The sequence below is a fragment of the Myxine glutinosa genome, chromosome 2 (genome assembly GCF_964187855.1).
Source record: "Myxine glutinosa chromosome 2, kmMyxGlut1.1, whole genome shotgun sequence".
In the NCBI taxonomy this organism is placed as follows: Eukaryota; Metazoa; Chordata; class Myxini; order Myxiniformes; family Myxinidae; genus Myxine; species Myxine glutinosa.
Genome location: NC_136262.1, coordinates 123,326,083 through 123,352,533, shown reverse-complemented (window position 1 = coordinate 123,352,533; position 26,451 = coordinate 123,326,083). Strand labels below are relative to the sequence as shown.

The 26,451-nt window shown below is 43.7% G+C and overlaps 1 protein-coding gene across 1 annotated transcript in view; it reads right to left on the bottom strand.

Annotated features, from left to right (window-relative positions):
- Window positions 1–1,440: 1,440 nt before the first annotated feature.
- LOC137421314 (nipped-B-like protein A) overlaps window positions 1,441–26,451 on the bottom strand; it is a 622,227-nt gene continuing 597,216 nt past the window's right edge. Inside the window, exons 43-46 of the mRNA XM_078772631.1 lie at window positions 21,107–21,582; window positions 8,663–8,876; window positions 5,515–5,688; window positions 1,441–2,499 (exon numbers count right to left, since the gene is read on the bottom strand). Of these exons, the coding sequence (XP_078628757.1) occupies window positions 2,053–2,499; window positions 5,515–5,688; window positions 8,663–8,876; window positions 21,107–21,582 (1,311 nt within the window). The 3' untranslated portion in view covers window positions 1,441–2,052. The remainder of the gene's footprint in view (window positions 2,500–5,514; window positions 5,689–8,662; window positions 8,877–21,106; window positions 21,583–26,451) is intronic.

Genomic DNA, 26,451 nt, shown 5'->3' with positions numbered 1-26,451 from the left:
TTTTGCTGTATACAAGCTAAATACACATTATTTGATGAAGCATACACGTTTCAAGTGCAAGTGTGCGCTCCCTACAAGCTCGCCCTCCAAGCAAGCATGCACTCCCCCACAAGCTCACCCTCCTGGCAAGCACGCCCTCCCAGCAAGTGTGCCATCCCTGCAAGCATGCCTTCCCTGCATGCGTGCTCTCCTCGCAGGCACACCCTACCCGCAAGCTCGCCCTCCCCGCAAGTTGGCCATCTTTGCAAGCTCGTCCTCCCCATTAGCTCGCCATCTCCACAAGCTCACACTCCCCACAAGCGTGCCCTCCCCGCAAGCTCGCCGTCCCGGCCAGTGTGCCCTCCCGGCCAGCGTGCCCTCCCTGCAAGTGCGCCCTCCCGGCCAGCGTGCCCTCCCTGCAAGTGCGCCCTCCCCACAAGTGTGTCCTCTTTGCAAGCTCGCCCTCCCCGCAAGCTCGCCGTCCCGGCCAGCGTGCTCTCCCTGCAAGTGCGCCCTTCCCACAAGTGTGTCCTCTTCGCAAGCTCGCCCTCCCTGCAAGTTGGCCCTCCCCACAAGCTCACCCTCCCGGCCAGCGTGCTCTCCCGGCAAGCGTGCCCTCCCTGCAAGTGCGCCCTCCCCACAAGTGTGTTCTCTTGGCAAGCTCACCCTCCCTGCAAGTTGGCCCTCCCCACAAGCTCACCCTCCCAGGAAGCGTGACCTCCCGGCAAGCGTGCCCTCCCTGCAAGTGCGCCCTTCCCACAAGTGTGTCCTCTTCGCAAGCTCGCCCTCCCTGCAAGTTGGCCCTCCCCACAAGCTCACCCTCCCGGTCAGCGTGCTCTCCCGGCAAGCGTGCCCTCCCTGCAAGTGCGCCCTCCCCACAAGTGTGTTCTCTTGGCAAGCTCACCCTCCCTGCAAGTTGGCCCTCCCCACAAGCTCACCCTCCCAGCAAGCGTGACCTCCCGGCAAGCGTGCCATACCTGCAAGCTCACCCTTCCTGCAAGCTCACCCTCCCTGCAAGCTCACCCTCCCTGCAAGCTCGTCCTCCCCACAAGCTCACCCTCCCGGCAAGAGTGCCCTCCCCGCAAGCTCACCCACCTGGCAAGCGTGACGTCCCGGCAAGCGTGTCCTCCCCGCAGTCGAGATGTCAGCACAACATGCTAAAATGGTGGATATTATTGTAACAGCTTGCAATGCAAATGAAGCTCTTGTATCCATAGAAAATGTTGACATTGAGATATTGAGTGTCAGTGGTGGATATAAGAGAAGAAGAGAATTGAGGTATTACAACAACCATGACAATTGAAGCGATAACATATTTCAGTGAAAACCAAATAAACTAAAGGGAACACAGAATAAAACTGCTGCCAATAAGAACATCAAAAGCAAAGTTTTAGGAGCATGGGAATGCCTCCTCAACCTGAAAAAGACAGAGCAGAACAAATGAAAGACAAAAATGCAGTGAACAGGGCATTCAAAAAACTTTATTTAACCTTGTCTAAATTGGATACAACATTCTCAAATGAAATGAGGGACGAGTAGGAAGATTAAAATTACAAATAATAATCAGAAAGAGAGAATGGAATTGGAGAAAACAAAGGAACACAATGAAACGTGAGGAATGGTGTGTGTGTGTGATGATAAAACGAGGGAAAATATGGTGGAGACGCAGGAAGGGATAAAATGAAGAGTGCGCTGAAGGACATGGTGCTGAGTGTAAATGAGGAGACGGTGACAACTTATTTACATCATGTATAACCGAGGACAAGGACAGAGAGTGATAGAAATGGTCGGGTAGGGGGAAGGTGGGTTGAAGCAGAACAAACTAAAGTCTCTTTTTTTCTTCTTCAATACATTTCAGTTTTGCTTCCTCTTCCGCACAGACCCCTCACTCAGGTTGTTCTCCAATGAAGTCGATAAATTTCTTTATTTTCTGGATCTTTGTTTTAAATAACCTCAAAATGCATTACAATATTGCGTCTTTAAACACGAATATTTCCCAGAATTGGTATAGTCCAAAAACCACGGCTAATTGCCTCGTTTTTGCTATCACGCAACCTATCGGTGCGTTCTCTTCTAATCAGAGAGAGTACTTCCGTCTCCAACCTCTTCGTCATGACGTTGGTACAAGGTACGTAAGATCCGTGCAAGTCGCATGCCGAGTTTTCCACCACTACTCAACATGATGCCACGGATTAGTACGTCCTGGACTTTAACTTGCTCTCTCCAAGGCTCCATGCGCCGTCCACAGCGCCTTCGAGCTGGACACCATGATCCTGAGTAAGAGCCAGCAAGCCAAAGCAGCGTCAAAGAACCGGGTGCCGGACGTCCAATAACTCGGCCCAGTTGGGGCCTGTCTCCGTAGGCCAGTACCAGAGTGGCTACGACCTCTCCAGACTCGTATGGTTGTGTGTTGCAGTTTGGATCCATATCTGGAGACAAATCTGCAACGGTGCTGCAATTGGTGTTGCCGCTGGTATTATTGAGTGAAGCTTGAGACGATCGAGTCCGGCGGAGAGGCATCTGAGTAATTAAATGATGGACAGAAGAAACAAAGAAAAAAGTTAGAGGTAAAAAAAAAGTACAGACTGCCAAACAAAGAGGGGGAAAAATAATGAAAAAAAAAAAACAGAAAAAAGAGGGAGGGATAGAGGTAGTGGGAGAGAGAGGGGGTAGCGAGAGCGAAGGAGGTAGGGAGGTAGAGAGAGGGAGGTAGAGAGATGGAGGTAGAAAGAGGGAGCGAAAGAGGGGAGGTAGGGAGAGAGAAGAGGGAGAAGGAAGGATGTAGTGTGAGGGAGGGGGAGGTAGAAGGAGAGAGAGAGAGAGATAGAGAGCGAGAGAGACAGAGCGAGAGAGAGAGAGCGAGAGAGAGAGAGAGAGAGAGAGAGAGCGAGAGAGAGAGAGAGAGCGAGAGAGAGAGAGCGAGAGAGAGAGCGAGAGAGAGAGAGAGCGAGAGAGAGAGCGAGAGAGAGCGAGAGAGGGAGAGAGAGAGAGAGAGAGCGAGAGAGGGAGCGAGAGAGAGAGAGACTTTTTTTTTTGACTTTTGAGTCCTTTTATTACAAAAATACAAAAAGTAATAATATACATGTTTTGCAATCAAATCAATTCAATAATGGCAAAAAAAAGAAGAAGCACCCAATGATCATCAAATAAAAGAAACATAATCAGCATCTCATTACAGTATTTGCAATTCATTTTCTTCAACCTCACAAAAACCACCGACACACCAAGTATCAATAAAGTTTTGAAGATTTCCTGCCTCGTTGGAAAAGGTAAACTCAAGTTTCAATCTTGCTGAGACCAATGCAGTAAAAGACAACATGATATTACAGTGCTCTGTCGGTTTGCCAGCTAGTTTATCTTTTCTTGTTAAATAAACAGCAAGTTTCGCAGTTGCTATTAGGAAAGTAAACAGTTTAGATACAGGATCTTGTTTAGGAGCAAAACAAAAGATGAAATTTCTCAAAGAAAAAGTAATATGCATTTTGTGTGCAATATAATTCAACCAATGAAACAAAGGAAATAATCGTACACAGTCTATAAATGCATGAAACAAGTCTTCATTGACTGTACAAAAGGGACAACAAACAGATACAGGAGAAAAATGTCTGATAAACGTGTTGGAGGGAACAATCCAGTGGGCCAAACGCCAATGGAGATCACCTGTTCTTTTTGATATGGGCGCACTCTACATGGCTTCCCAGATAGGTTCGGAGGGGGGTCCTCTGGGTAACAACCCCGTTTAAAGAAGGAGTCCCATTTAACAATTTAAAGCACACCTTATAGATGCCCTTGCTGTCCACAGTCTGGAAAAGCTTTGACCCATCGCTAACAGGGGGTAAATCATTTTGAATGGGTTCAACAATCAATTTCGGCACTGTTGGCTCATTCAAATCATCTTCTGTACCTTGAGTCCAAGTTGCCGTCCCACCTGAATCATTTTCCTCAAAATGTTTGCAATCACCCGATGGGACCAAATCCCTGTCAGGTCTGCGATTTCACTTATGGATTTCCAACCATACCCTGAGTCATGTCGGAGATGCCGTACCTTCACGATACCAGCTGCTATTAAGTGTTGGGAAAAATCTCGACTTTTTGGAATGAATGGAGAGAGAGAGGGAGATAGAGGGAGAGAGAGAGGGAGATAGAGGGAGAGCGAGGGAGAGAGAGGGAGGGAGAGGGAGGGGGGGGAGAGGGAGAGATAGGGATAGGGAGAGAGAGGGAGGGAGAGGGAGGGAGGGAGAGGGAGGGTGAGGGAAGGTGTGGGAGGGAGAGGGAGGGAGAGAGAGAGAGAGGGAGAGGGAGAGGTAGAGAGAGAGAGAGAGAGAGAGAGAGAGAGAGAGAGGTAATTCTAATGGATTGATAGGGTAATTGATAGGCTCGGAACGTAAAGGAGGGTTTACCGTGGCAGTTGTTGTATGCAGATGATCTGGTGTTGATTGCAGAAAGTATGGATGGACTGAAGGAGAAGATGAACAAGTGGAAGGAATGTATGGAGACAAAAGGTCTGAAGGTGAATATCGGAAAAACGAAGGTGATCGCAAGTGGTAAAGCATGTGGTGAGGTGGAAAGAACTGGGAAGTGGCCGTGTGCTGTGTGCAGGAAGGGTGTCGGAGTGAACTCCATTCAATGTACAATGTGCGCTGAGTGGGTTCATCAAAAATGTAGTGGTTTGAGAGGGTCATTAACCAGTGTGGCAGCTACATTCAAGTGTAAGGTGTGCACAGAGGGAGCTGCAGATGGAGGAAATGTTGAGTTGGATCTTGGAGACGGCGTGAAACTGGAAGGTGTTAAAACATTTTGTTACCTCGGAGACATGCTGAATGGAGAAGGTGGATCAGACTCGGCAACGGTTGCCGGAGTGAGATGTGCATGGAAGAAGTTTCGGGAATTGAGTGGCGTGCTTACGAGGAGGGGAGTGTCGTCGAAGCTGAAGGGAAAGGTGTATGCTGCATGTGTGAGAAGTGTTATGATTTATGGGAGTGAGACATGGGTAATGAACGTCGAGCAGCAACGAAGGCTGGAAAGGGTGGAAATGCAAATGGTTCGGTGGATGTGTGGAGTATCGTTGAGAGAGAGGAAGACAAATGATGAATTGCGAAAGATGATGGGAATAGAGCCTGTGATTGATGCTGTGAAGAGGAACAGGTTGAGATGGTTTGGTCATGTGTTGAGGAAGGATGAAAGTGACTGGTTGAGAAGAGTGATGGAAATGAATGTAGAAGGAAGTAGAGGACGGGGAAGACCGAGAAAGACTTGGCTAAAGATGGTGGAAGAAGAAATGCAGGCGAGGGGGTTAACAAGGAGAGATGCAGAAAATACGGCAAAATGGAGAAGATTGTCATGGGGACCGCAAGGCTAACCCCCGCTCTACCAGGGAAAATGGCCTTAAAATGCCTGTTGTTTTTGTTGTTGTTGATAGGATAATTCTATGGGTAATTCTATAGGGTAATTCTAAAGGAGTTAAAAATTTTTTTATTATGTGCTATGTTTTAAAAAACAACTATCCATGCTACAGCATCCTTTTTCTTTACTTACCGATTCTCTCACCCCACGTCCACCCGGCCTCCATTCTCCGTCGCTCTCGTCCCCTTCAGGAAGTCCCGCTCCAGAGTTGCCGAGAAGGTTACGCAAGGCCTGTCCTCTAGCCACGACTCCATCACCCTCCTCTTCTTCATCATCAGGGTCGAGATGCAGCATCAAGGTTTGAAACTAAAGGGGTTAAAATACAGTTAACCAAAGTGTGAAATGGCATGTTATAACTAGAACGACACTCTTCGACATCGCAATCCGCCCACATTATTACATCATTATGCACATACTTCTACCAGGTTTGATGTAAATCTCTTCAGCTGTTCTCAAGTATCACATTTTTACCTGACTTGAGCTTTGACACCTAAATCTAACCAGTTCACCTTTACATCATTATACATACCTCGAAAAGATTAACTTAGATCCCTTCAGTCGTTCTTAAGTTATCGCGGTAACAAAATAATTGTAATTTAACATGACCTCTGACCTTTTACTTCTTGACCCCAAAATATAATCAGCTCATCTTTGCATCATTACATATAATTATACCAACTTTGGGCAAAATCCTAGATCACTGGTTCACAAGTTGTCACAGTTGCAGGATTTTTTTTACCTTACATGACCCTTTGACCTCGTGACCCCAAAATCGAATCAGTTCATCTTTACCTCATGATACATACCTGCACCAAGTTTGACTTGGATTCCTTCAGCTATTCTCAAGTTATTGTGGTGATGAAAACCTATCACAGATGGACGGACGGACAGCCGGACAGACGACCTGAAAACATGACTCCGGCGACTTTGTCGGCGGAGGTATAAAAATGAAGGCATATTTGATACACTTAGCCAATCACTTGTGCTTTGTGCGTTATCTCCAAAACGATTTCTTTTCTGATGCACAGATATTTGTCCCCCTCCTAGGCCCCACAAATATCCCTCATTTGTTCCACATTTATCACCCATCTAATAATAGTGAACTCCACTCTGAGATCTAAAATGCTACTATCAAAATATTTACTTGACGTCATGACAACCAACACGTTTGTTCTCTTTGTATTGTATTTCTCGTTGGATGTGAGACACCTGTAATTGCAACAGAGAGTTTTGATCTTAGTTGATTACGTCCAAAATCCTTGTCTAACCACAAATGCCCTGTTAAGCTGTGCATTCCGCATATATGAATAACATACAAAAAAGCAACCTTGTCCGATTCGTGACAAATTTCCCCACATATTACTCCACAGATTTCTCTACCTGATGATGAATCTTTTTATGCCTCCCCCGACAAAGTCACCCGGAAGCATTATGTTTTCAGGTTGTCCGTCCATCTGTGATAGGTTTTCGTTACCACAATAACTTGAGAATGGCTGAAGGGATCTATGTCAAACTTGGTGTAGGTATGTATAATGAGGTAATGATTAACTTATCAGATTTTGGGTTCACAAGGTCAAAGGTCAGAGGTCATGTTAGGTGAAAATGCTGTTGCCGTGATAACTTGTGAACCAGTGATCTGGGATTTTGACCAAAGTTGGTACAATATGTATAATGATGCAAAGATGAACCGATTTGATTTTGAGGTCGAGAGGCCAAAGGTCAGACGTCCTCTTCGGTAAAATTCGGTTTCAAAGGTAACTTGTGAATCCTTCATGGGATTTTCACCACACTTGGTATAACGTGATTGTGATGTGATTAATGAGCGGACAAATGAGCCATGGAATGGAATGGTGAACATAGACTGACTATTTTTTACATGAGGTTCGATTCCACCAGTTATTTGTACATTAATAGCACGAGCTTAGGTACCGGAGCAGTAGAGTTTGGAGCAAACATCGTCCAGCCTCTGCAGAACATGCATGTGGCTCAGCTGCATAGACGTTCCCCAAGTAAATGATGTTACCCGCAGACACGTGTCGCATACAAAGAAAATAGTAGAAGAAAAAGAGCATGTGGCATAACCGAGTGAAGCCGGCCTTGGGGATGGTTGGTAACACCCCAGTGTGCGACAGGTGCTGCACCAGCTGGTAATGGGAATGCTTATGTCTGAAGGAAAGCAAAGGCATTGTGTCTGAGGGACATCAATTCCTCTCGGCACACTGTCGTGGAACAGCGTCAGGTCCAGGTGTTCATAGGCTTCGGCGGCTGCACAGAGCAGGAAAGTGGAAACGGCATTCCTCCTTGGTGAACGTGTGCTCACCAGTTGGCACTGGCAAAAGGCACAGCCTCACCTTGGCTCTTACACTCAATGACGCCATGAAAGGACATAATTATATTTGTGGCTTGCACAATGAACGCAGATTCACTCAACCACTTTCGCCACTGCGATACATCCCAAGTGGCAGAACAACATGGCTCCGATTACAGCCATCGTCTTTGCGAACAGGTGATCTGAAGCTGCTCTTTGATTCGTCACACCCACACAGCTCAAAATGCTCTCACCACGGGTCCTCGAGAAACCTACCGATCCAATAGCAATATCCTCGTCACACCGATCTCTGATCAACCCACCTCTCCAACCTCCCAATACCCGTTCTGCCCCGGCACCTTTTATGCCCCAAAGCGCTTCAGACCTTTTAGGGCCCCAGGCCAATGATTTGCAACTGCGTTGCCCATGAGGGGCAAATGACGCCCATTTGCCAAGTTCCTCATGGGAAACCTGGCCAATCGGTTCATTTAGTTGTCCTACAGGAAGTGCTCTGAAGGTGAGGCCTTACAAAGTTACCCGATCATTTTCATGGTATGCTCTGTGAATGTAGTTACCATGGAACCTAATGTGAGTTTCGTGTGCTTTGTCTTGTTTTGAACCTATTTCCTGTTTGCACCTTCGTCGAATGTCGGGCCTGGGCAGCCGGTTCGTGAAGATTCGAGCCAAGCTTTCCCCGGCCGACCCCACAAGGTGGGATGCTAGTGACTGTTAAAGAAGAAGAAAAAAACTAAGAATTCCTGTTTGCACCAGTTCACCTTCCACATCCCTGAATGCTAACTCAACGTTAAACCCCAAACTGCACAAACATTCTTAACCTCATGCACGTGTGCAGCAAAACTCAGAATTATGAACTTCATAGAAACAACAATTCATCAAAAACGCAAACCCACAGCATACGGCAAATAATAATAAACGATGTCGATCAAACCCCATTTTCCTAACAGTACTTACGTCTAAAAATTGTCGAACAACACGACGACGAAACGCCAATGAACTTGAATCTGCTTGTTGGCCATTTTCCACCGACTGATGGGAATGAGTGGTCGTGCGCTGGCTATTCTGGAAGTCCAGCGTCTGCTGTGGATGGAATCTCGAACCTTGTTTACGAGTGACAGTTTTATCGTAAACCTTGGCTGATTCTGTAGGTGAGTAGCGCTGAATTTTACTGGCAAAATGGAGAAAGATGACGACAAGAGTGAGAAACGGGGAGGAGAAAGGGCGAGGTGCATGATGAGTTGCCAAAAGAGAAGATAAATAGAGGAGAGGGGAAGAGAGAATCAGAACAATAAATAAAAAACCACCGTTTAGAGGCCATTTTTACCCGCAAAGCGGGGGTTGGCCTTTTTCGGGGACCGTGGTTGTTGTTGTTTTTTGGTCCCCTTTTTGAAGCAATGTTTTATGGCCGGATGCCCTTCCTGCCGCCAACCCTGTTTGTCGCCTTTTTACGACACACAGGGAATTACCAGTGAACTGGTACTCAATTAGCCGACCTCGGAAGGATGACAGGCTGAGTCAACCCCCCTGGCGTTAATTCAGCGATCGACCGGGATTCGAACCCAGGATCCTAGGATCCTAAGCTGGCACCCTAGCCGCTAGCCCAACACCAGAGAAACAGAACAATAAAAAAAGTAATTTTTATTTCCTGGTCTCCCATCAAATCATTCATTCCTTTCTAATATTTGAGATTTTAAACACAAAGAAGAAACTAATTAAACGTCACAAATAAGAGCAAAACATTAAATTAACTTACTACTTCCGTTTCACCGTGAAAGGTAAGGTAAATACCGAATGAGTAGTCTGTAGATTAACTAACTGACCTAACAAACATGCACTCTATGATGAGAGATCTGATATTAAAGTACAGAATTGTTAAAGTACATTAATTGATGGATCCAATCACATACAGACAAAACCAAGAGCCAAACGAAGGGTGCACCACATTGAAAAATTTGCATTTTACCATTGGCCATATTCACACTCGGGCCAATACCAATCAGGAGCTGATACTCAAGGTCCACCAACCATTGGGTGGTTTGAGGAATAGATTTGTGTCATATGAAAGCTAAATCTTGAACAGTTTTTGAAATATCGCATATGCATGCCACGTTGGATGGTTGCCATGGCAACATAATTCAGCCGATGACAGCATTGATCTAATCATGTTAAGATAATGTCATGAGGAATAGGTATCTGCAATATGAAAGCTAAATGTTCATCAGTTTTTGAAATATCGTGTACAAAAGCCACGTTATCAGACGGTTGCTCTGGCAACATAATTCAGCACTCACAGCCGTGATCTTATCAGGTTGATTAGATGCATCTTGATTTTGGTTTATTCGATGCTTTGTCCCAAGATGCATTTTGATTTTAATTTATAAGGCATTCATACAGCCACATATTACATATGGAATAGTGTGGGGTAGCACGTATGAAACTAATTTTAAGTGGATCATGTTAACTCACAAGATGGCTTTACGTACTTTTACATTTAGTACAATTCGGTCACAGTCAAAGCCTTTGTTTAGAGAATTGAATTTGTTGAATGTGTTTCAACTGCGTAGAGTCGTAGACTGTCCGTTTGTAGATTTATGTATGATTTAACAAATAACACACTTGCACATTCAATTGTTCAACATCGTCCTTTAATACAACATAACTTTCGTACCAGACAAAAGGAAAGTGAACAAGCGTTACGCCTAGGTCCCCCGTCGGTGAAGTGATGTGAGTTGACAAAGTGGAAGACGCAGAAAACATGGAAGACTCGATAATATTTGCGAGTGGGTTAGAGACACACCCACACACCAGATTAGAAGTTAGTAGTTCGTTTATTTTTCAAGATATTTCGCTCACAAGGTTCAGACATACATGGTGGCGGCCATCTTGGATTTTGACGTGGCGACCCAATTTTCAATAGCGTTCTCCCTTATGCGTAGATACACCCACACACCAGATTAGAAGTTAGTAGTTCGTTTATTTTTCAAGATATTTCGCTCACAAGGTTCAGACATACATGGTGGCGGCCATCTTGGATTTTGACGTGGCGACCCAATTTTCAATAGGGTTCTTCCATATTCCTAGATACACCCACACACCAGATTAGAAGTTGGTAGTTCATTTATTTTCAAGACATTCCGCTCACAAGGGTACGCACGCACGGACGGACGGAAGCACGCACGGCGGAGGGTAAAACCATAGTCCCCCTACGGCTCCGCGGTGCGACGGGGGACAAAAACTGCATATACCAAAATGTCACACATCTCATGGGACATTTTGTACATCATACACAACTCCTAATTTTTGGAATGAATTACCGTTAGATTTGAGAAAGAAAACCTCGCCGCACTGTTTCCGTAAAACTCTTACAAAGTATTTAATGTGAGATTAACTGTATGTTAACAAATCATTAAAATGTCTAAATGTTAAGGTACCACACCTGATTAGCACCTTATGCTATTTTCTGGTTCCTATTATCCAATCACTTTTTCCTTTACTTTTTAAAAATTACATTGTAGTCAAAGTGTTGTTGATTTTGATGTGGATAATAAAGTTCAAGTTCAAGTTCAAGTTCAAGTTGAGATAATGTCATGAGGAATAGATAGATATCTGCAATATGAAAGAGTTGAACTGTTTTTGAAATATTGCACACACAAAAGTACAAGAACACATGATTGGTTCGTTGGTCAGACGGAGCTCATTTCAATTGCCCCCGTCTCCGACCTTGTCGTAGGGGTGGGGGACGTGGGTGTAAGTAACATGTCACATATTATAACATGGCACGTCTGTGTGTGTCCATGTCCATATATTTTCGCAACATATATTTTGCTTTTTTTCCCCTCTACCACCGCTTGTCCGATTGATGTGAAACATTAAGCATAGGTGGGGGTCCCCTTAGAGAATATTTTATTGATAACTCTGACATCATCAGTCACAGGGTATGGCAGACATATTGGATTACAGGCAAAAATTTGGACATCTTCTCCGAAATCGCTTAACGAAAATAACTGAAACGTTGGCATATGTCATCAACTCCCCATGGTGTTATACAACACAACAACAACAACATGCATTTTAAGGCCATTTTCCCTACTACAGCGGGGGTTAGCCTTGCGGTCCCCATGACAATGTTCTCCATTTTGCCCTATTTTCTGCATCTCCCCTTGTTAACCCCCTTGCCCGCATTTCTTCTTCCACCATCTTTAGCCAAGTCTTTCTCGGTCTTCCCCGTCCTCTACTTCCTTCAACATTCATTTCCATCACTCTTCTCAACCAGTCACTTTCATCCTTCCTCAACACATGACCAAACCATCTCAACCTGTTCCTCTTTACAGCCTCAATCACAGGCTCTATTCCCATCATCTTTCGCAATTCATCATTTGTCTTCCTCTCTCTCAACGATACTCCGCACATCCGTCGAACCATTCGCATTTCCACCCTTTCCAGCCTTCGTTGCTGCTCTACATTCATGACCCATGTCTCGCTCCCATAAATCATAACACTTCTCACACATGCAGCATACACCTTTCCCTTCAGCTTCAACGACACTCCCCTCCTCATCAGCACGCCACTCAGTTCCCGAAACTTCTTCCATGCACATCTCACTCTAGCAACCGTTTCCGAGTCTGATCCACCTTCGCCATTCAGCATGTCTCCGAGGTAGCAAAATGTTTTCACACCTTCCAGCTTCACGCCGTCTCCAAGATCCAACTCAACATTTCCTCCATCTGCAGCTCCCTCTGTGCACACCTTACACTTGAATGTAGCTGCCACACTGGTTAATGACCCTCTCAAACCACTACATTTTTGATGAACCCACTCAGCGCACATTGTACATTGAATGGAGTTCACTCCGACACCCTTCCTGCGCACAGCACACGGCCACTTCCCAGTTCTTTCCACCTCACCACATGCTTTACCACTTGCGATCACCTTCGTCTTTGCTATATTCACCTTCAGACCTTTTGTCTCCATACATTCCTTCCACTTGTTCATCTTTTCCTTCAGTCCATCCATACTTTCCGCAATCAACACCAGATCATCTGCATACAACAACTCCCACGGTAAACCCTCCTTTACGGTCTGAGCCAGCACCTCCATCACAGGTACAAATAGTAGTGGACTTAGTCCCGACCCCTGATGCACTCCCACCTTCACCTCAAACTCACCACTGTTCCCGTCCTTCGTCCTTAAAGCTGTGCGCGCTCTTTTGTACATTGCCATCACAACTCTGATCAACCATTCCTCCACTTCTAACTTCCTCAATGCCCATGTCAATACTTCGCGTGGAACCCTATCGAATGCTTTCTCCAGATCAACAAACCCAAGAATTTATGACTGACTGAACAAATAATAAACAAATAAATAACTGAACAAATAATCACTGACTCCACAATAACCACTGACTTCACTGATTTACTCACCTGCTTTAACCTCACTCAACATGACGACTTTCCTACCCATATCCGTGGTCACATTTTGGACCTTGTCTGCTCCACTGGATTAAATTTGCACCATCTCTCTGGCTCCGACCTCACCCTCTCTGACCACTTAGCTATCACTATGACCATCAACATCCCCACCCCAACAACAAGACATTATCGCACTATCAACTTCCGTAAGCTAAACGCTCTTTCACCTACCTCATTCTCATCCACCCTCTCTGAAAAAATGTCCACTTCTCCCTTCGTTGACCTCCACACCCCTTCCGACCTCACTGACTACTACAACCACACTCTCTCCTCCTGCCTTGACCAGCTTGAGCCTGTAAAAACCAAAACAGTTTCTTTCACCCATTCTGCTCCCTGGTTTACCCCTGAACTCCGCCTGATGAAAACCCGTGCTCGCCAACTTGAAAGACTCCGCAATAAAACAGGTCTCACAGTTCACTCCCAAGCCTACAAGGAACACCTACAACACCACAAAGATGCCCTCTCCCACGCCCGCTCCGCCTACTACTCTCAAATTATCCACTCTGGCTCCTGAAACCCAAAAGCACTCTTCTCGACAATAAACAAACTCCTCCGCCCCCTGAACACCACCACCCAGTCATTCACAGTAGACAACTGCATCTCCTTCCTCTCTTTCTTCCAACGCAAAATTGACAACATCTACAACAGCTTGACCACCTCCGCACCCGCTCCCCCTCCAACCACCTGCCCCCCCATGTCCTGCCATCCCCTGTCTCGATTCTCCCCAATCTCCCCTACTGACCTCTCTGAACTCCTCATAGGAATGAAAACTGCCACCTGCACTCTTGACCCCATCCCCTCCAGCATTGTCAAGGCCTCCCTCCCTGCTCTCTCTCCACTTATCATAAACTCCTCCCTGTCTACAGGCATCGTCCCACCTTCCCTCAAAATTGCTGCTGTTACCCCCATTCTAAAAAAACCTGGTCTAAACCCTGACACCCTAAACAACTTCAGACCCATCTCCAACCTCCCCTTTCTGTCAAAAGTTTTGGAACGCGCTGTAGCCACTCAACTCAAACATCACCTCTCTGCCAATAACCTGTATGAAACATTCCAATCCGGATTCCGCTCCAACCACAGTACTGAAACTGCTCTCCTCAAAATCACCAACAACCTTCTCCTCTCCTCTGACGCTGGCAACCTCAACATTCTCGTCCTCCTCGACCTCAGCGCTGCCTTTGACACCATCGATCACACTATCCTCCTCACCCGACTTGAATCCACCTTTAACGTTACCGGCACTGCCCTCTCTTGGATTAAATCATACCTCTCTGACAGACGCCAGTTCATCTCCATCAATAACTACAAATCCCCCACTGCTCCCCTCCCCCAAGGTTCAGTTCTTGGCCCCCTCCTCTTCATCCTTTACCTGTCCCCCCCTCGGTCACTTAATCCGCCATCATGGTCTCCAATTCCACTGCTTCGCCGATGACATCCAGCTTTTCATCTCCACCAAGTCCGTCTCCACCGACACCCACTCTATCCTGACAAACTGCATCACTGAAATAAAATCCTGGCTTCAAATCAACTTCCTCAAGCTTAACTGTGATAAATCTGAAATAATCATCATTGGCCCAAAAAACGCTCACAAAATCCACCCATAACTTTGCCCTCAACATCGACGGTATCCCAGTATCCACCTCCCCTCACATCCGGAATCTTGGCATCATCTTTGACCAAACCCTCTCCTTCGACAAATACACTAAGCAGATCACAAAGTCCTTTCACCTGAAAAACATTGCCCGTCTCCGCTCATCCCTCTCCTCCACGGCTGCAGAAACCCTCATCCACGCCTTCATCACCTCCCGTCTGGACTACTGCAACAGCCTCCTCTATGGTTCACCCTCAAAAATCACCAATAAACTCCAATACATTCAGAACTCCGCTGCCCGTCTACTCACCCATTCCCGGACCCGTGACCACATCACCCCCGTCCTTTACAAGCTTCACTGGCTCCCCATCCCCCAGAGAATCCAGTACAAAATCCTCCTCTTGACATACAAAGCCCTCCATAACCTGGCCCCATCCTACCTGGCTGACCTCCTCTCCAGACACACTCCCACCCGCAACCTCCGCTCTGCTGGTACCAACCTCCTGACCCCCTCCATCCGGACCAAATTCAGATCCTGGGGGGACAGGGCCTTCTCCATCGCTGCTCCCACCCTCTGGAACTCACTACCTCACACCATCAGAGACTCCTCCTCACTCACCACATTCAAAACATCACGAAAGACCCACCTGTTCAACACTGCATTCAACATTCAACCCACAGCATTTAACCCCTGACTATCTCTTCTCCTTCTCCCTCCTTTTGCTTTAAATATTTCCCTATTGATTCTTGTCTTTTTGCAATTGTTGTTTTCATGTATTGTTATGCATTATGTTTTCCACTCTGTCAAAGCGCCTTTGGGCTTCGTGAAAAGCGCTATACAAAATAAATGAATTATTATTATTATTAAGAAACAACTTCTTCCTCTTCTCCATGTACTCCTCCTGCAACTGCCTCACAATAAAGAGCACGTCTGTCGTTCCTCTTCCTAGCATAAATCCAAACTGCATTTCGTCGATCTTCACCTTCTTCCTTATCCTCCTCTCCAACACCCTTTCCAATACCTTCATTCCATGCTCCAATAACTTTATCGCTCGGTACGCGCCACACTCCAGAGGGTCACCTTTCCCCTTGTCTATGTTATCAACTCCCCATGGTGTTATATAGGGTGATAATCATGACGTCATTGGTCACGTGGTCTGATGGCCATATTGGATTGAAGAAAAAACCCATGAAAAACCTGCTCCAGAACCGCTTAAAAGATTGATGCGAAACTTCATACATATGACCGACTAGCTATGGGAATATACAGGGTGGGCCATTTATCTATTCCTGCTTTTGAATCCCTGTAATTTTGTTGCTAAGAAATGAAATCAAACAAAATATGTACAGGATATAGGTAGATATTTCATGTTTTTGTAGTAAAAATTTTATTGAATTCAGAAGTGCACAAAATTAGTTATATGCAGTATAAACAACAACTAGAGCTTCCAGGGAAGCAGAACTCAACTGAACTGACTGGACAACTATAAAGTAGGTCAGTTGTCTGTACTAGATTTGACTTAAGATAGCAACCTACCTTGTGTGGTAAGAGTCTCACACACCAAGTTTTATCAAAACCCATGAATATTTGTGGATGTTAAAGTCTTATCGTCGTTTTGGAGCTGAAAACAATATGGCGGCCTATGTCGGCCATTTTGTGACGGATCGGGTTGGAATGCAATAGCAACATACTTTGTGTGGTAAGGGTTAAACATTCTAAGTTTGATCAAAATCTGTTAATATTTGTGGACGCTAGAGTGTTAACGTCGTTTTCATGACCAAAAACAAAATGGTCGCCTAAGTCCGCCATTTTTCAACGGATCGGGCTGAAATGTAATAACAACCTGGTCTTTGGGGTAAGGATGCTGCATGTCAAGTTTGATCAGAATCAGTTGATATTTGTGGACGCTGGGGTGTTAACGTCGAAAAGTTAACGGACGACAGACGACGACTACGACGGACGCCGGAGGGTTCAGTATGTGATGAACTCAACTGGACGGTAGTCCAGTTGAGTTAATAAAAACAATATGCCCTGGTTCCCTCATTCGCTAGACCTCACCCCCTGCAATATATTTTTGTGGGGCTTTGAGGGCAAGGTTTACACAACTCATGCAGCGAACATTCAAGATCTGAAAGAGCAGGTTCAAGCAGCTTTTGGAGTAATTATGGTCAGAATGCGACAGAAAATGGTCTTGGATTATCACAAAAGGATGCACACATTGCAAGGAAAATGATGGAGATCACATCAAAATTCACAACTAGTTTGTACATTTCTGAATTCAATAAAACATTTTACCATAAAAACTTGAAATATGTGCCTATATCATGTAAATATTTAATTTGATTTTGTTTCTTAGCAACAGAATTACAGGGGTTAAAAACTGGGAAGAGATAAATGGTCCACCCTTTAGTTAGAATTTTGTTTTTGATTGAATAGCCATGGGACAATACATATATGATCGATCATACATTTGACCGACTAGCCATGGGAATATAGTTTTGAATCTTTTTTCATATTCGCCTTCATTGATGCAATTTAGTAATGTCAGGGCGACAATAAACAACTGTGGTTAACCAGTATAATTGGTTCGTGTGTAATGTCAGGGAGACAATAAACAACTGTGGTTAAACAGTATAGTTGGTTAGTGTGTCATGGTAAGGGAGACAATAAACAACTGTGGTTTAATAATATAAATGGTCAGGGAGACAATAAACAACTGTGGTTAAATAATATAAATGGTGAGGAAGACAATAAACAACTGTGGTTTAATAATATAAATGGTCAGGGAGACAATAAACAACTGTGGTTAACCAGTATAATTGGTTCGTGTGTAATGTCAGGGCGACAATAAACAACTGTGGTTAAACAGTATAGTTGGTTAGTGTGTCAAGGTCAGGGAGACAATAAACAACTGTGGTTTAATAATATAAATGGTCAGGGAGACAATAAACAACTGTGGTTAAATAATATAAATGGTGAGGAAGACAATAAACAACTGTGGTTTAATAATATAAATGGTCAGGGAGACAATAAACAACTGTGGTTAAATAATATAAATGGTGAGGAAGACAATAAACAACTGTGGTTTAATAATATAAATGGTCAGGGAGACAATAAACAACTGTGGTTTAATAATATAAATGGTTAGGAAGACAATAAACAACTGTGGTTTAATAATATAAATGGTCAGGGAGACAATAAACAACTGTGGTTAAATAATATAAATGGTCAGGGAGACAATAAACAACTGTGGTTAAATAATATAAATGGTCAGGGAGATAATAAACAACTGTGGTTAAACAATATAAATGGTCAGGGAGACAATAAACAACTGTGGTTTAATAATATAAATGGTCAGGGAGACAATAAACAACTGTGGTTTAATAATATAAATGGTCAGGGAGACAATAAACAACTGTGGTTTAATAATATAAATGGTCAGGGAGACAATAAACAACTGTGGTTAAATAATATAAATGGTCAGGGAGACAATAAACAACTGTGGTTTAATAATATAAATGGTCAGGGAGACAATAAACAACTGTGGTTTAATAATATAAATGGTCAGGGAGACAATAAACAACTGTGGTTAAATAATATAAATGGTCAGGGAGACAATAAACAACTGTGGTTTAATAATATAAATGGTTAGGGAGACAATAAACAACTGTGGTTAAATAATATAAATGGTCAGGGAGACAATAAACAACTGTGGTTTAATAATATAAATGGTTAGGGAGACAATAAACAACTGTGGTTAAATAATATAAATTGTCAGGGAGACAATAAACAACTGTGGTTAAATAATATAAATGGTCAGGGAGACAATAAACAACTGTGGTTTAATAATATAAATGGTCAGGGAGACAATAAACAACTGTGGTTAAATAATATAAATGGTCAGGGAGACAATAAACAACTGTGGTTTAATAATATAAATGGTCAGGGAGACAATAAACAATGTGGTTTAATAATATAAATGGTTAGGGAGACAATAAACAACTGTGGTTAAATAATATAAATGGTCAGGGAGACAATAAACAACTGTGGTTTAATAATATAAATGGTCAGGGAGACAATAAACAACTGTGGTTTAATAATATAAATGGTCAGGGAGACAATAAACAACTGTGGTTTAATAATATAAATGGTCAGGGAGACAATAAACAATGTGGTTTAATAATATAAATGGTGAGGGAGACAATAAACAACTGTGGTTTAATAATATAAATGGTCAGGGAGACAATAAACAACTGTGGTTTAATAATATAAATGGTCAGGGAGACAATAAACAACTGTGGTTTAATAATACTAGGGCATGCCCGTACTATATATAAGCTAGGACGTGCCCGTACGTGGGTGCCCGTTCCTTGCCAAAAAAAAAAAAAAAAAAAAATTTGTGTAGGGGTGTGTGTGTGTAAACATCCTAGGGCGTGCCCGTACGTGGGTGCAAAAAAACATGCGTGCAAACAACAACAACAAAAAAAAACTTTGAAACCACGTGGCAGTAACGACCACAGAACCCCCCTCCCTCTATTTACATGAATGGTTTGGTCCATTCGCAACGACCACAGAACCCCCCCCTCTATTTACATGAATGGTTTGGTCCATTCGCAAAGCCAAAGCGAACGACCACAGAACCCCCCCCCCCTCTATTTACATGAATGGTTTGGTCCATTCGCAAAGCCAAAGCGAACGACCACAGAACACCCCCCCCCCCCCCCCCCTCTATTTACATGAATGGTTTGGTCCATTCGCAAAGCCAAAGCGAACGGCGAACGGCTAAATCGCCATAGCTCGGTAAGTACTTGTCCGATTAATTTCAAACCTTGAAAAGGCACATCCTCGGGTCCCCAGCAATATACCTGGCAAGTTTCAAGTATATCGGACCGGTAGTTGTCGAGAAACAGCGGTCACAGACAAACAAACAAACGTACAAACGTACAAACAAACACACAGAGATTACTGGAATTATAGATAGATAAATGGTTAGGGAGACAATAAACAACTGTGGTTAAATAATATAAATGGTCAGGGAGACAATAAACAATGTGGTTTAATAATATAAATGGTGAGGGAGACAATAAACAACTGTGGTTTAATAATATAAATGGTCAGGGAGACAATAAACAACTGTGGTTAAATAATATAAATGGTCAGGGAGACAATAAACAACTGTGGTTTAATAATATAAATGGTCAGGGAGACAATAAACAACTGTGGTTTAATAATATAAATGGTCAGGGAGACAATAAACAACTGTGGTTTAATAATATAAATGGTCAGGGAGACAATAAACAACTGTGGTTTAATAATATAAATGGTCAGGGAGACAATAAACAACTGTGGTTTAATAATATAAATGGTCAGGGAGACAATAAACAACTGTGGTTTAATAATATAAATGGTCAGGGAGACAATAAACAACTGTGGTTTAATAATATAAATGGTTAGGGAGACAATAAACAACTGTGGTTTAATAATATAAATGGTCAGGGAGACAATAAACAACTGTGGTTTAATAATATAAATGGTTAGGGAGACAATAAACAACTGTGGTTAAATAATATAAATGGTCAGGGAGACAATAAACAACTGTGGTTTAATAATATAAATGGTCAGGGAGACAATAAACAACTGTGGTTTAATAATATAAATGGTCAGGGAGACAATAAACAACTGTGGTTTAATAATATAAATGGTCAGGGAGACAATAAACAACTGTGGTTTAATAATATAAATGGTCAGGGAGACAATAAACAACTGTGGTTTAATAATATAAATGGTCAGGGAGACAATAAACAACTGTGGTTTAATAATATAAATGGTCAGGGAGACAATAAACAACTGTGGTTTAATAATATAAATGGTCAGGGAGACAATAAACAACTGTGGTTTAATAATATAAATGGTCAGGGAGACAATAAACAACTGTGGTTAAATAATATAAATGGTCAGGGAGACAATAAACAACTGTGGTTAAATAATATAAATGGTTAGCTTGTTGCGTTGGGGAGACCATAACTGTGGTTAAATAGAATAAATGGTTAGTTTGTAATGTCGAGTTACTGTTTGCACAATCAGCATTGCGGTTTTCACTGGCTCATGTTTTATCATGTGGAAAACTATGCCGTGGTATTCTGGATACTCTGCCACGTACACCAGGTGTGTCCTTTAAAACCAAGAAACATTCCCTCACTTGTAATTAACATATCTCAAAAGAAGGATCTGATGAATGTGACAAAGGAAATAGTTTAACAAAACACCAACGAGGGTGGACATTTAACCTATTAGTCAAAACAATGCTGACCTGCACTGAAGTGGTGATGACACCTTACCTGTCTGAGAAGCCGAACAGTATTTTAAGGTGCTGTTTTAACATCAGCAGCAGCAGCACGCCTTGTGATGATTCCATAAACATGTGCAAAGGGATGTCGGATGCTGGTAGCCGACGAATTAACTTTTCTTCTTCCTCGTCATCTTCATCATCGTCGTCATCATCCTCCTCATCTTCAAAATCGTTGTTCTGATCGTCTTTTTTTTCAATCGTGTCTTCTCCCTTTCCATCTTCTTCAGCTTCTTGCATTGCCTGTTCTGCTGGCATTTCTTCTTCTTGCTCTTTTTCAATTGGTGCTTCTTCTTTATCCTCTTTTTCTTCTTCTTTACCGGTGACATCTGATTCTTTTTCTTCTTCCTCTCTGTCGGCATGTTTTTGTTCACCTTCTTGCTCTTCTTCCTGTTTGCTGCTTTCTTGAGTAAAACTTTTACCTTTTTTCAATGTAGAAGTTGCAAGAGCTCGTCGAGGTACGAGGCACTATGGGTGGGTGGAAAAAGACAATTAAGAGCACGTTACATAATATTTGAACACGGCAGGATTAAACAGAAAATAACATTTAAAAAAGTAACAAACACAGGGTAGCATGAAGGATTTCCATGTAACACCATTACTTCTTCTTCAAAACTCTGACCCTTTCCAGACACCGAATGATATGGTTGAGATATCAAAAAAAGAACAAAACAAAACTTAGATTTGCATATTGCTAAAGTGGTATTCAGCACTCGCACCATAAAAGGTGGAGAGAGACAGAGGAGTGGGAGATAGAGAGAGAGGAGTGTGGGGGAGCGAGGACGGGTGCAAAAATGAGGGGAGGGAGGGGGAGGGAGTGAAGGGTTGTGGGGCGAGTAAGGGTTGGGGGGGGAGGGAGGGTTGGGGGGGAGGGAGGGTTGGGGGGGAGGGGGAGTAAGGGTTGGAGGAGGAGAAAGAGGAGGGGGGAGAAGATCAGACTGGATCAGATCAGAATATAATGAAAGCAGATCATACTAAAAGGTGAAACAATGCGATCTTGTGTAAAGAAAAAAAAAATCACATTTTCAGTTTGCAAATCGGATGACACCAAGGCAGCACACGACACCGCGGGGCCGCACCGCAGGCGTGTGACGCCTAAACTTTGACTTTGTTCCATCGACCGGTTATTAAAAAGGAGAATAGGATGTATTTTTGGTTGTAAAAACGAGAAGAGTGACAGTGCGCACCACCTACGGGTACTTTTGCCCGAGAATTAACACATGTAGTGCAGGTAACTGAACTGTGTACGTAATGCCTTGTTGCCTTGTAATGCCTTGTGGTAACTGCGTACCACGTCGCTCACTCGGCACAACTCAGGGAGGGGGGCGAGGAAGGGGAGGAGAAGAAGGAGGAGGGGAGAGGTGTACCTAGATTGTAGGTTTACGTTTACCTAGAATCTAGCTTTACTACCCTTGCAATTGCATCTCATGGTGGTATATACTTGAGGGGACTTGAGGGGAGGGGTTAGTTTATCCTCTTATACCTCATGGAGGCTAAGGAGGCTTAAGCGAAAAGAGAACTTGAGGGGGAGGGGGGAAGGGCTTCACCTCCTACTGTTTCATAGGCTGGCCGATTTATCAGTGTTTGACGTCCCGTCTGCTGGCATTAGCACAGGATTGAACGAAACGGGCACAGTACGTTCAAACAGCACGTACCATTTTAAAAGAGATTATAACATGGGCTTCCATTGAGGGATGAGACTTGCACTGTGACTGTCACCCCAAGCACCCGCTATCAAGGAACTGGAACTCTCCAAGGTGGCAATAAAGGCACATTATTAAATAATGTTATAATTAAATAAAGGCACATTTTAGTTGTACGTAATTAAAATAAAGCCATATTCTATGGCGCTGCCTTCCCCTCTCCTCCCACTTACGTTCTCCCAAACTCCCTCCCCGCTCTGCCCCCATACAACTTTTGTTTCTGGGCGGTGTTCGTGCCTTTATTTAATTGCAACAAGCGTTATGCCTAGGTCCCCCGTCGGTGAAGTGATGCGAGTTGACAAAGTGGAAGACGCAAGGCGGCCATCTTGGATTTTGACGTGGCGACCCAATTTTCAATAGGGTTCTTCCTTATGCCTAGATACACCCACACACCACATTAGAAGTTGGTACTTCGCTTATTTTTCAAGATATTCAGCTCACAAGGTTCAGACATACATGGCATCAGACATACATGGCGGCGGCCATCTTGGATTTTGACGTGGGTTGCACCCACACACCAAATTCGAATGCGGTCCTTCGCTTACGCACGCACGCCCGCACGCACGCCCACACGTACGGATGGACGGACGGACGGACACACGGACGGAGGGGAAAACCATAGTCCCCCTTTTGCTCCGCGGTGCGACGGGGGACAACTAAAATGCGATAAGCTCAAGAATCTCTTCACCTGAACCACATTTCAAAACATAAACCCCAGAATTGAGCTTAGCAGCAGTTCAAAATGCTAAAAAAAAGCATTCATTTGCTTAAAAATAGTGTCTACAGATGTCTCCAGGTGGTGCTTAGTATGACCGGGCATATCTTAAGGGCCATTTCAGCCACAAGATTACTGAAAGAGCATAGATGATACAAACACAGCACTCATCTCAATCTTCTCAGTAAACACTCTCCAACCGACACAGGCAAATGGTCTAAACCCAGCTCACATTCCCTGTTGGTGGTTGAACAATCCAACACTTGTAGAAAACACTTAGTTATAAGAATCGGTGATTTCTTACCATTTTCAGAATTCACTCCAGATTTGGACAATTATTTCGTCCACAAGAAACGATCCTCAAACCTGAACACAAATTTTGATTTATATAAAGTATCTTAATTAGTCCATGAGAGGAGATCGTGCTTCAAAGGCAAGGCACGTTTGAATAGGCCGAAACAAAGTGGCAGCTACCACCCCTATGATGTGAGTTGGGCTGACCAAGGATAAAGCCTTTCATGAAGGTAAACCGGTAATTATCTTGAAAAAGGGTGTTTATGTTTACCCAAATACAAAGTTTTCATTCATACACTCCTTTGGAGTTCCCTTAGTATGCTTGCAAAGTTTTGGGTCGCTAGGTTTCATGGTTTTGGGTCGCTAGGTTTCATTGTTTTGGGTCGCTAGGTTTCATGGTTTTGGGTCGCAAGGTTTCATGGTTTTGGGTCACAAGGTTTCATGGTTTTGGGTCGCTGGGTTTCATGGTTTTGGAGTTATGGAGGAGACACACTGACTGACCCACACACTCTTATTAGTCCCCTACTGGTTTCACCAGAGGGGACTATAGGTTTGCTCTCCGTCTGTCTGTCTGTCTGTCTGTCTGTCCATCCGTCCCTCCTGTGATTTTCCAGACTTCCCACCCTTACCCTTTAACATATTCAACTGAAACTTAGTACAAGGCTTTGTGATGATAAGTTACAGAAACACTTTTGGGTTTCAGGGCATTTCCCCAACTTTTCATGGAGTTTTGCCCTTTTTGGAAAATATGACATATGGTTCAATTTTCACATATGGCTCAATACATGGCTCAGTTTTCAGCTGCCCTGACTCCACCACACTGCTTTACACCCTTTGGCTAGACAGGTGGCCTGACTCCACCCAAAGGTCAGCAGACCAGCAGACCTTAGATGTTTAAGAAGGATTTTCAAAGAATGAAGATGGCGATTGGTAGGACATATAATGAGAAAATAAGAGGGACATCTGACTAAAAAAACTATGTTTTGGCCACTAATGGGAGAAGGAAGTGGAAGAGGCCAAGAAACACATGGAGAGTGTTGAAAATGAACTTCGATCAAAAGGGGAATTGCACTGGAGTATGCAGAGAGGATTACTCAAAACTGATCAGATCTGAGGATTCTTGTTGCGGCTGTATGTGCTGAAAAGCACATTGGGTCTTAAGAAGGACAAGCGTTACGCCTAGGTCCACCGTCGGTGAAGTGATGTGAGTTGACAAAGTGGAAGACGCAAGGCGGCCATCTTGGAGTTTGACGTGGCGACCCAATTTGCAATAGCGTTCTTCCTTATGCGTAGATACACCCACACACCAGATTAGACGTTAGTAGTTAGTTTATTTTTCAAAATATTTCGCTCACAAGGTTCAGACATATATATGGTGGCGGCCATCTTGGATTTTGACGTGGCGACCCAATTTTCAATAGCGTTCTTCCTTATGCCTCGATACACCCACGCACCAGATTAGAAGTTAGAAGTTCATTTATTTTTCAAGATATTCCGCTCACAAGGTTCAGACATTTACTTTTCAAGATATCACGCTCACAAGGTTTAGATATGGTGACAGCCATCTTGGATTTTGACGTGGCGACCTAATTTTCAATAGGGTTCTTCTTTATGCCTCGATACACTCACACACCAGATTAGACGTTAGTAGTTAGTTTATTTTTCAAAATATTTCGCTCACAAGGTTCAGACATATGTATGGTGGCGGCCATCTTGGATTTTGACGTGGCGACCCAATTTTCAATAGCGTTCTTCCTTATGCCTCGATACACCCACGCACCAGATTAGAAGTTAGAAGTTCATTTATTTTTCAAGAAATTCCGCTCACAAGGTTCAGACATTTACTTTTCAAGATATCGCGCTCACAAGGTTTAGATATGGTGACAGCCATCTTGGATTTTGACGTGGCGACCTAATTTTCAATAGGGTTCTTCCATATGCCTAGTTGCACCCACACACCACATTAGAATTCGGTCCTTCGCTTACTTTTACAAAGATATTGCAGTGCACGTACGCACGCATGCATGGATGCACACACGGACGGAGGGGAAAACCATAGTCCCCCTTTCGCTCCACGGTGCGACGGGGGACAAAAAGAAGAATGCCATTTTCTAACGTGACTCTTATGTTGCATCATCTGATGTTGCATCGTTTTGCTGATTTCTTTGAAGTCTGGTTCACAGCTGGTCAAGTTAAGCCTCATGCAGACATTTCGACTTTCTTCTGTTAATCTTGAGTGCAAGTTGTTACCTCAGCCACCAAAGGTGGATGGTGGTTATGTTTTCACCCCTGTCTGTCTGTCTGTCTGTCTGTGAATAAGATATACTACATGGCCAAAAGTATGCGAACACCCCATCTAATTTGTGGATTCGGCTGTTTCAGCCACACCTATTGCTGACAGGTATGTATAATCAAGGACACAGCCATGCAATCTCCATAGACAAACTTTGGCAGTAGAATGGGCCATACTGAAGAGCTCAGTGACTTTCAACGTGGCATCGTCATAGGATGCCACATTTCCAACAAGTCAGTTAATCAAATTTCTGCTTTGCTAGAGCTGCGACGACCAACTGCGACGATCAACTGTAAGTGCTGTTTTTGTGAAGTGGAAACGTCCAGGAACAA